This window comes from Halichoerus grypus, chromosome 7 (assembly GCF_964656455.1).
Source record: "Halichoerus grypus chromosome 7, mHalGry1.hap1.1, whole genome shotgun sequence".
Classification (NCBI taxonomy): domain Eukaryota; kingdom Metazoa; phylum Chordata; class Mammalia; order Carnivora; family Phocidae; genus Halichoerus; species Halichoerus grypus.
The window spans coordinates 128,150,702-128,161,088 of NC_135718.1; the positions used below are offsets into that span (position 1 = coordinate 128,150,702).

A 10,387-nucleotide genomic window follows, 5' to 3' on the forward strand; every position below is an offset into this window, starting at 1 on the left:
TGGGCGAGGAGGAGGGGGGGACCAGCTCTGAGGTTGGGGTCAAGTGGGGGAGAGGACTGAGATTGGGCAGAGGGATAATGGGACACCCTCTCCCAGAAAAGCAGGAGCACTGACACTAGGAGGGGAGCAGGGAGGGAGGGATGCCATCGGGCCCTAAAGGCCCTAGAGGACAAGAAACTGGCTCATCATGGGTGGGGACAGAGTTCCGGCTTCGGGCCAGCTCTGGCTGCCAGGTGGGGTTCTGAATGGACTCTTGAGAACCAGAGGCTCAGGCCTGCACACATCGGGATGCAGCCCCACACTCCCGCCACGCTGACCCCCAGCCCACAGACTTGCTGGGCTCCCCTTGGCAGCTGCAAGCTCAGAGCCGGGACCGCATGCAAGTCTGACGAGGGAGGGAGGAGGAGGCCGGGCAAGGCCCAGGCACACGTGCGGGAGGCTGCTTTGTGAGCTGCCATTGTGTGCCCAGCGTGAGCGCGTGCCTTGCTCTCTGTGGCTGTTTGTGCCCAGTGTGCGGGCCCGCCAGTCCTCCCGCGGTGTCTACAGACAAATAACCAGGCCCGGACGCCCCCCCAACACAAAACTGGTCATTTATTCTTGTTGTTAGGAGGCAAAAAAATGTACAGTTACAAGAATCATTTTCCAAACAGAGGTTAAATATGAGCTAAAAGTGTAAAAAAGGAAGAGGAACATCACTTTACAAATCATTAAATTAAACAAATAAACAAACAGAAAACAAAACCCAAAGAACCAACCCCCCATGCTGAGTTCTCTCCTTGTGCAACTCTGCAAAATGAGAACAGAAAATGAGGTGGCCCATGGAGTTGGGGGCCCTAGGAAGGGGCAGGAGGGGCTGCCGCGGCCGCGTGGAGGCTGGCCTCCTGCCCCTTTGGCCCGGTTGTCTCTGGCACTCGGGTGTGCCGGTGGCCCTACTGAGACTGGGGGCAGAGAGGGGCACCTCTGGACGCTCCTGTCAGCCTGTGACATTCAAGCACTGCAGGGACAAGCCAGACTGAGAAGTGGAAACAAACGGGACATGGGGACGGCCACCAGTGCCCAGGCCGGTACCTGCCCTAGGGGCTCTCACTTTCCTAATCTCGCCCTGCCCAGAGCCAGCCCTGCCTCTCTTGCCTTCCTTCCACGCCGCCCCCCTCCCAGGTCCTGATGGGCCCCTGCAGCATCAAATGGTTGATTTTAGTCTTTGCTTAAATTAAAAAATTAAAATATATATACATATATATACTGTACACACAGGACAATAACAGAAGAGTGTTGAAAAGGGCAGCGTAGGGGTGGGGCACGGGAGAGTGGAGGGCAGGGGCTGTGGGGCCTGGGCTGTTAAGGGGACGGAAGCAGGGGGGGCAGAGGGCAGGGGGAGAGCCAGAGGTTAGGGGACCAGAATGGGAGCAGTTTATTTTACAATAAAATCAGGAGTTCAAACCTCAGCAGAACAGGACTCTGGGATCCCCAGAGGGCCCCTCCCCACGCTGAGTGAGGAGGGGCAGGCTTAGGGGGGACGGCGGGGTGGGCGGGGAGCTCGGCTTCGGGTTTGGATGACAGCAGGTCCCTGGTCCGAGGGGGAAGGACCACGGTCTCAGCTTCTCCGTGACTTTGAGTGTTGAATAAGCCACTGTAGGGTGATGTCTGGGTGGAGGACAACGGAGAAGTTTAGAGGCCTTCCCGTGCTGGGCGGACTGGGGAGGTGGGGAGCAAACACCCAGGGGCGTGGCATAAGCCCAGGGCTTCCGAAACTGCAACTGGGGATCAGCTCTAAGGGCACCAGAAGCCCAGAGCCATCAAGCTCCGAACAGCCCCAGATGCGTGGCGGGGGGGTGTGTGGGTGCTGGGAAAGCCGGAGCCGTGGGATGTCACAGCCGGGACTGCCTGATCCAACCCTGTGATGTTATAGTGCGGGACGTGAGGCCCACGGAAGGGAGTGATTGGCCTAAGATCACACAACCAGTCAAGGGCAGAGCTGGGGTAATGCTCAGAATCTGAGCTCCCTGGATACCGGTCCCACCCCAGGAGAAGATTCGAGCTTTGGGCTTCAAGGAAAGTTGTGGAGGGAAAAGCTTTGAGAGCCACTGTATGAGAATCCCCAGGAGTGCCTCTCTGCTCCTCCCCTCGCCCTGTGGCTGTTCCCAGAACGTCAGCAACTCCCCCATACCCACGCGCACCAATGTTGTCCTTTTCTTTGCAGGAGATGGAGTAGCAGCAGATCTCTCGGTCCTGGATGGCAGAAAGATTCCTGGGGGGGAGCCAGAGGAGAACCTGCTGAGGCTAGGACTGCCCAAGGGGCCTGGGGCTGGGGGCAACAGAGTCCTTTTCCTGCTGAAGGAGCTATACCCTGGAGGGCGAGGCTCCTGGCGAGGTGGGCTCTGCTGCCACCGTGTGGCGGATACTGAGAGCAGCAGCAAGCCGTCTCTCCGTTGCCTGGGAAATTTGGGGAGCAGGGAGGAAGGACAGAGTAACCAAACTCACATTTTCTCAATCAGCTCCTTCTCATCCAATGCTCCTGGGAGGTCTCGCTTGTTACCGAGGACTAAGACCTACAGAGAAGGGAGGACAGGGACTAGGTCCAGGGCCACTGCGCCAGGATAGCCATTTCCCCTCCCCCACCCCGACCGCCTTCACCTGCCTCCCGCCCTGCCCCCAGTGACTTCCCAGCTGGTTCCCTCCCCTCCCACTCCATTAGGCTGCTGACCGGGATGCCCTGCAGCTGGGGTTTGTCCAGTAGGTTGTGCAACTCATTCTTGGAGGCCTCAATCTTCTCCTGGTCAGCAGCGTCCACCATGTACCTGGGGGACAGCAGGTGGGGACAAACATGATGACACTACAGGCAGAGAGGTAGGAACAGGAGCTGCGCTCGCAGGAGGAAACATCTTGCTGGGGCTTGGGCATCTCTGGATCTATGGGCTAGGGGCCTCCCCCACGGCCTGTCATTATCCTGTCATCCCCAAGTCCCCTCTGGACAAGCTGTCACATAGGGGTGAAGCCTGGCCCTTTAAGATTAGGTGTAAATCCCTTCCAAAATGACCCTCTTCGGTCTCCGCGGGAAGACTAGCCCTGGTTGAGTGAAGAAAGCAAAGGCAGCCCCAGATTTTCTTACAGCAAGATACTTCTAAAAAATGAGGTCAAACACAACAAAAACAAAACAATCTTTTGTTGGGCATATATATGTATGATAAAATTATTTTTAAAAAGCAAGGGAACAAACCATTTAAATTATACAAATTTCAGGATAGTGGTGACTCTAGGGTGGGGGAGGCAGGGAGACACAGGTACTTTCAGCTGGTTGATGCTCTGGCTCTCAGGTTGGCCGGGAGGTGCTCAGAGCGTTTTGCAGGCAAGAAACACGCAGCACGCAAAGCAAAGGCAGGCTTCGTATGGACCGGACAGTGTACCCTGAACCAAGGATTGTGACTAATCCAGCTCTGCGCCTCTGGTCCCTGCAGGCGGTGAGGTGGGGGGGAGCTGGGGAGGGGTCCCCGCAGGCGGTGAGGCTGGGGGGGGAGCCGGGGAGGGGTCCCCGCAGGCGGTGAGGCTGGGGGGGGAGCCGGGGAGGGGTCCCCGCAGGCGGTGAGGCTGGTGAGGCTGGTGGGGAAGCCGGGGAGGGGTCCCCGCAGGCGGTGAGGCTGGGGGGGAAGCCGGGGAGGGGTCCCCGCAGGCGGTGAGGCTGGGGGGAAGCCGGGGAGGCTGAGCCCCTTGTCCAACCCGGCCCTGCACTTACACAATGGCACTCACTCCTCGGCAGTAGCGCTCCCACATGCTGCGGAACCGGGGCTGTCCCCCGATGTCCCAGAGCTGAGTGAGAAGAGGGCAACATGGTCTCAGCAGCAGGCAGGCAACCAAACCCATCTTGGCTCCCTGTCCCCCTCCCCCACCCAGGGACTGGTTTGCTCTCCATCCCTCCTGTGCCTACACCCCTCTGACTGCCTCAGAAGTTCTGTGCTCTTTTCCCACCTCTCCAAGCCTCTGCCCTCCTTCAGCTTCTCCTCCCAGGGGTCTCAGATACCCTCCCCAACTCGTTCTGGGGGCCCCGCCCCAGCAGGCACACAGGTGCTCTTCTGTGGCCCCGAGCGTGTGCCCAGAGTTTTTGGCTTCCTGCACTCACCTTGATGGTCACATTCCCTTTGGTGATTTTGCGCATGTTGAAACCCACAGTGGGGATCATATCCTCATTGAACTGTCCTGACTGGAAGGAAGAGTCAGAATTGGAAAAGGGGTCCAAGTCGACAGAACCCAGATGTGTGTCCCTGGCAGGCAGGGGCTGCCAAGAATAAAGCAGAGGCCAGGCCAGAGCGTCAGAGGCACCCTAGGCAAGGGGCACGGGGCCAGCTCCTGAGAGGCAGGACGGCCATCAACAACTCAGGTGTCCGCCCACTCCACACGGCTCTCCTGGGAACAAGAGGCCCTGTCTTCTCCTGCCCCCCTCAAAGTCTCTCAGCCTAGACAGAGAAAAAATTCTTCCTAAGGTCTAACCACCATCTCTCCGTCGCAACGGAAGCCCCTTTACTGCACTGAGTCTCCAGTGGAGCAGAAGAGCCATCAGCTGCCAGCAGAAGGACCTCAAACAGGTCAGGGCAAACAGGGGGGAATCTCAAGGGAAGCAGACGTATCTTCAGATGAGCAGTAAATATTTTGATGGAAGGTAAATAGGCCACCCCAAAATGCACTGCACACGAAGCAATTTCTGGATTATCCATGGTTCTGGTTTATTTGCACTATACTCTGTTTGTTAGGGCGGATAATCCACACTCTACATTCCCTGTTGACCCATGTTGTCTCCCACTAGACTGAGAGCTTCCTGGGGAGGGGAACCATGCCCCCATTAACAACATTAGCAAATGTTTGCTGAATAAGAAGTTGACTATAATTCCATATCCCATAACCCATTTTCAAATTCTTTTATTTATTTATTTTTTAAGATTTTATTTATTTGTGAGAGAGAATGACAGAGAGCATGAGAGGGAGGAGGGTCAGAGGGAGAAGCAGACTCCCTGCTGAGCAGGGAGCCCGATGTGGGACTCGATCCCGGGACTCCAGGATCATGACCTGAGCCGAAGGCAGTTGCTTAACCAACTGAGCCACCCAGGCGCCCCATTTTCAAATTCTAATGATCTTCATGTCTCCCCCTCTGAATCATCTCCAAGATGTCTAGATTGCTCTAAACTAGCCCCAGGCCTGAAGTAAGGCCAGGCCAAACTCCCTCCAAGGTCATCTTCATGTTCCCATGTAGGACACTTCTGCTTACCACCCTCCTCCCCCAGATGCAGGAGATGGGGCTTATTTAACCTTGAATCTGAGGGTGACAGCCTTGTCTCTGTACCATGCCATTTTCTTCTGCTAGGTGGCAGGAATAATTTACCTCACGTCACATACAGAAGTCAGGGGCTCTGACCATTAGCCAAGATGTAGGACATGATGATTTCTTATTCAGAGCCTGTAGGCCTGAGTGAAGACTCCTGAGGTCCCATCTGAATGAGAGGGATTGATTCCCTTTTATCTGCAAGAATCACCCAGACTCATTCACTAAGGCCCTTGGAAGTGAGAAGTGAGTCCCCATGACTGATGCTCGTGACAAGGTGGAGCAAGGGTTCCTAACCTGTGGGCCACAGATGAACTTCAGAGAGTCCCTGAACCCCCTGAAATTGCACCCAATCTGCATGTGCAAAATTTCTGTTTGTATGGACATTTCTCTGGGGCAAGGGTTTCTAATGTGTGTTTTGTTTTTGTTTTTTTAGAGGGAGAGAGAGCAAGCAGGGGGTGTGGGGCAAACGGAGAGAGAATTTTTTTTTTTTTTTTAAGATTTTTTATTTATTTATTTGACAGAGAGAGAGAGAGACAGCTAGGGAGGGAACACAAGCAGGGGGAGGGGGAGTGGGAGAGGGAGAAGCAGGCTCCTGGCCGAGCAGGGAGCCCGATGTGGGGCTCGATCCCAGGACCCTGGGATCATGACCTGAGCCGAAGGCAGACACTTAACAACTGAGCCACCCAGGCGCCCCGGAGAGAGAATCTTAACCCAGCTCCACGCCCAGTGTGGAGCCTGACTCGGGGCTCAATCTCACGACCCTGAGATCATCACCTGAGCGGAAACCAAGAGTTGAACGCTTAACCGACTGAGCCACCCAGGCGCCCTAAGGGTCTCTTATTTTTATCAGATATCAAAAGGGCCCAAGAGCCCTAAAAGTTAGGAATCACTGAAAGGAGTGCCCCGAAGGAGGACGGCTTCTATTCTCACTAAGGATGGAGACCCTAACCACATGCAGTCTAAGTCTCAAACCCCAGCAGGGTGCCAGGGTGGGGGCATCTGCTGGACCAAAGTCCACTCCTCCTCATCTGGTCTCATGAAGAACATAAAGGTCTGAAGAAGAAAGCCCAGTTTTTGTTAATCACTCATCATGGAGGAGCTTGGACAAGGCACTTCAACCTCTCTGGGCCTCAAATTTTCCTTCTGTGAAATGGGGAGAAGGGTTTTTGTTTCCTAGAAACTGGCAAATAAGGCTCACAGAGTGCTTGGAAATGGCCTGGATATAGCATGAGGACCCATCTCGCATCTCTGGGAACTAGAAGACCCACAGGCTCCCGGATAAAGGAAAAGCCTACTAGCCTGGCCGAATGTGCTCCTGGGTAGGAGGACCGCCAGGGAACCAGGCTCCCGGGCACCCATATTTCCAGTTCAGCTGTGAACCAAAGCTAAGCTGGAACCAGGTTATGACTTCATTTCCCTGCTAATGCCTGCTGATCTCACAAGCTCCTCATTTAAGGTTAGAAGTAACCCCAAAGTCATGTGGTCTAACCTCTGGTCTCAGACTTGAATACGCTCTGGCTCATTCCCTCTCGGGTGGGCTCCAGCTCCCTGAGAGTTCTTTATAATGAGTCAAAAATCCATCTTCTTGTAACTCCCATCCCTTGTTCCAGAGGCTTGGGTACCCCGAGATGCGTTCTTCCATATGACGGCCTTTACATATTTAAATGGCTTTAAACGGCTTGAAATATTTGAAAATGGCTCTCTTGGTTCCCTCAGGCAAAACATCTCCTACTTTCTACATCACAACTTTTTCAGAAGAACTCCAAAGATCAGTTTTAGGTTCTTAGAAGCATTGTGAAGTCTCTATATAATTATTTTTTCCAGTTCACGTTAGCCTGCTGAGCGGCTTAGACATATCAACTCCATTTCTATTTACAGTCAGACCTCATATAGCGAGTAGAAAAAGCCAAAGGGGGAAACAGCTGAGACAAACAGACGCCAAATGAACAGGCAAAGGTGATGCAGAGAGTCAGCAGAGGGCACAGGAACAGAGCCCAGGGGTCCCAATTCTTCACTTCTCTCTGACAGACACTCTACTGTGGTTATGCACAAGGTGGGCAGAAACACCAGTGCCGGCGCCCTGGAGATCCGAGAACACAGGTTCCCCGATGCTGGAACTCCCACTGAAGTCCACAAGGGGTGGTTTTTCTTGGGAAGCCTCTTTAAAGGGACATTTTGGGGCGCCTGGGTGGCTCAGTTGGTTAAGCGACTGCCTTCGGCTCAGGTCATGATCCTGGAGTCCCGGGATCGAGTCCCACATCAGGCTCCCTGCTCAGCAGGGAGTCTGCTTCTCCCTCTGACCCTCCTCCCTCTCATGCTCTCTGTCTCTCATCGTCTCTCTCGCAAATAAATAAAATCTTAAAAAAAAAAAAAATTTAAAGGGACATTTTGCTTGTACTTTTAGGATGTGCAAGCCGAAGTGGCAGATTGAATATTAGAAAGGGGAATGCACGGGGTGGGGGGTGGGGGGCGCGCTCCCTGTACCTCTCAGAAACTCTGCCCCTGACAGTGTCATTTGTGACTCCTGAGCTCTGTTCCTGTTTTAGATATGATGCAGGTCTAGGGGAAGCCCTCCTGACCAGGAAGTGGAACCCACCCGGGGACCTGTGGGTCTCTGGCCAGGAGCATGGCTTTCAGAAACGCTCCATGAGGAGAGTTTCCCTGGGGACTGGAGGGGACACGGAGGCTGAGCCCTTAGAGCAGCAGGAACTTCCTCCTCTTGGCCTTACCCTGGAGACATCTCCCAGATCGAAATGCCTAGAAGCCAAGCCACCCAGGCCTGCAGGATCAGAGTCCAGGCACTATGCACTATGCTTCCAAGGGGCCCAAGAGCCCGAGTCAATGCCCGATCTAACTAGAGGCCAGACCCTAGGCCCAGAGCCTGGGCAGACGGGAGCTCAGGGGTGCATGCTGGCTAGGAAACCATCACGCCAAAACACCCAGCGTGGGCCTGGAGGTCCTGCCCTGTCCGATGAGGAGCCAGGAACCATGGGGTGGAGGAAGGGGCAGAGGTCATCTGCCAAGCATGTTTGGAAAGGGAAGCCGGTGCCCAAACATGTGGCCACGGGGTACCCGCAGCTCCAGGCTCCAGCCCTCCGTCTGCACTCGCGCCCCTGGGATGCTGCGATCCATCAGGGGGCTCTCTTCCGGACGGGCAGCCGCACAGGCGCGGGGCGGTACCTAGGCTGCCTGGCCACACTTCCTCGCTGACCTTAGGATGCGCGTCTGGGGCCAGTATGTGGCCAATTCACAATCCTCAGAAACCCTAGCATGGGGACTGGGGCCGGGCCGCGACAACCCCAGCGCCCCCTGCCCCAAGCCTCCCTCAGCCCCACACGCCCAGTCCTGCCAGCTTCTTTAAAGCAGGCCGCAGCCATTACTGCAGCCTCAGCTCACACACCCATGGAGCTCGTCTTCCCTTTTTTTGAGACAGATTTTAACTCCTTCCCCACCACTCCCGGGCAGCGAAAGACTGAAAAGTGCCCACCTCGGACTCGACTACCCAAAGCCCTCGGAGCCCCTCTCTGCCGTGTCCCCAGAGTGGGCAGCGCCCCTCCAAACTCATCCTCTGGTCCGAGGCGCCTCCAGCTGCAACTTCTGAGCCAGGCGGAGACTCCAAACCCCCTTTCCGACGCCACCCTCCCCGGACCCCCAGCGAAGACGCCGCGGGTTCCTGGAGGGGAGGAGTCTGGGCGCGAGCCAAGGGCCTCAGCTGATTCCACTACCCCCAGGGGGTACGTCCCCTCCCCCTCAATAGCGCGGGGCTTCCTCTTCCGGCAGAGAGGGGTTAAAGCCTCCGGGTGGGGCTGAGCTCGCCCAAGCCCCCCTCCCCAAGCCGCTCCAGCCGCCGGGTCCCACGACCCTCCGCACGCGGGGCGGGAAAGCCCGGGCACTTTCGCCCCGTCATGCCCCCATGCGCGGGGACCGGAGGGGGCCTGTCTCTGCAGGCGGCGGTTCCCTCCTACCTCGTGACCCACTGCGGCCGCCAGTCCCAGGGCCCCAGCCCGTGTCCTCGTCCCCCTTCCCCGCCCGCCCCCCCCCCCAGCCGTGCCATCCCGGCCCGGACGGGAGAGCGGGTCGCGCGCCACCCGGGTCCCCCGCGGGCCGTGCTAGGCCCCAAGCGCCCGGGCCCGCTCCTCCCCCGCCCGGCGCCCGGCGGTGCCCGGCCATGCCAGGCGGCGACCCCGGCTCACCAGGGCGCGGCGCGGGCCGAGATAGGCCCGACCCTCGGCAGGCGCCCCGGGCCCGCGCCCCGCGCCCCCGTACCGCGATCACGTTGACGAAGGTGGTCTTGCCCGAGTACTGCAGCCCGACCAGCGTGAGCTCCATCTCCTCCTTCCAGAACAGGGCCTTGAACCAGTCCAGCAGCTTGTTGAACAAAGCGATCATGGTCGCTGCCGCCGGCCCCGCCCGGTGCCGGCTGCCCGCCGCCCCTCGCTGCCCTCGCGCTGCGGCCCGGAGCGGCCCCTCCCCGGTGCGGCCCGGGTCCCGCGGCTCGGTGCGGGCGGAGGCTCGAGCGCAGCGGCCGACGACTCGCTGCCCCCGGATCCGCTCGCCGATGGGTGTGGCTTCAGCGCCCTCCTCCTCCTCCGCCGCCGCCGCCGCCGCCGCCGCCGCCGCCCTCCTGCGCCGCCGCTGCCCGGCCGCGTCCGGCTCGCACCCGAGCGCGCGCCCCTCCCTCGCCCCGAGCCCGGCCGGCGGGTGGGCTGCGCGGGGAGCCTTCGCGCCTCGGCGGTACGGCCTGCGCCTGCTGGCGGCCGGGGGCACTCGGGAAAGAGGTCTAATCTGTTTTCCCGGGCTGCCGCGCCCTGGCTGGCACCCCGTTCCTTCCCAAAGGGTGGTGGGCCCGAGGTGGGTGAGGTCCCCGTTAAGCAGGGTGGGGGAGGATGGTTCACCCACTTGCCAGGACCCGGAGATGAGATCTCTATGAAAGGCCGGCCAATGGAGGCTTTTTGTTCCCTGAGTCCTTGCCTCTGAACATCTCTGGGGACTGAGTCTTATCCTCTCAAAACCTAACCAGTGGAGAGTAACAACCGGGTTTGGGTGTGTTAATACTCCATCTTGTTTTGTTAACCA

The 10,387-nt window shown here is 57.8% G+C and overlaps 1 protein-coding gene across 2 annotated transcripts; it reads right to left on the reverse strand.

Annotated features, from left to right (window-relative positions):
• Positions 1 to 573: 573 nt before the first annotated feature.
• Positions 574 to 9,875, reverse strand: ARL8A (ARF like GTPase 8A). Of its 2 annotated transcripts, none has more exons than XM_036086712.2 (7): positions 9,578 to 9,875; positions 4,115 to 4,195; positions 3,731 to 3,804; positions 2,705 to 2,798; positions 2,482 to 2,549; positions 2,178 to 2,271; positions 574 to 1,644 (listed from the first exon to the last, which is right to left on the reverse strand). In XM_036086712.2, exons 1-7 carry the CDS (start codon positions 9,698 to 9,700, stop codon positions 1,417 to 1,419), a joined length of 762 nt encoding a protein of 253 aa, XP_035942605.1. In that variant the 5' UTR covers positions 9,701 to 9,875; the 3' UTR covers positions 574 to 1,416. The 2 variants fall into 2 exon arrangements, with proteins under 2 accessions (XP_035942605.1, XP_035942606.1); XM_036086713.2 differs by having other exon boundaries at positions 1,457 to 1,644; positions 2,178 to 2,248; positions 9,578 to 9,869.
• Positions 9,876 to 10,387: the final 512 nt, after the last annotated feature.

Bases quoted from the DNA above. Each gene is read 5' to 3' on its own strand.
- ARL8A (XM_036086712.2), bottom strand. From the start codon at position 9,700: ATGATCGCTTTGTTCAACAAGCTGCTGGACTGGTTCAAGGCCCTGTTC. The intron at 4,196-9,577 runs GTACGGGGGCGC...TCTTCCTTCCAG, and splicing joins CCTTCGTCAACGTGATCGCG to TCAGGACAGTTCAATGAGGA. The intron at 2,799-3,730 runs GTAAGTGCAGGG...GCTGTCCCCCAG, and splicing joins CGAGGAGTGAGTGCCATTGT to GTACATGGTGGACGCTGCTG.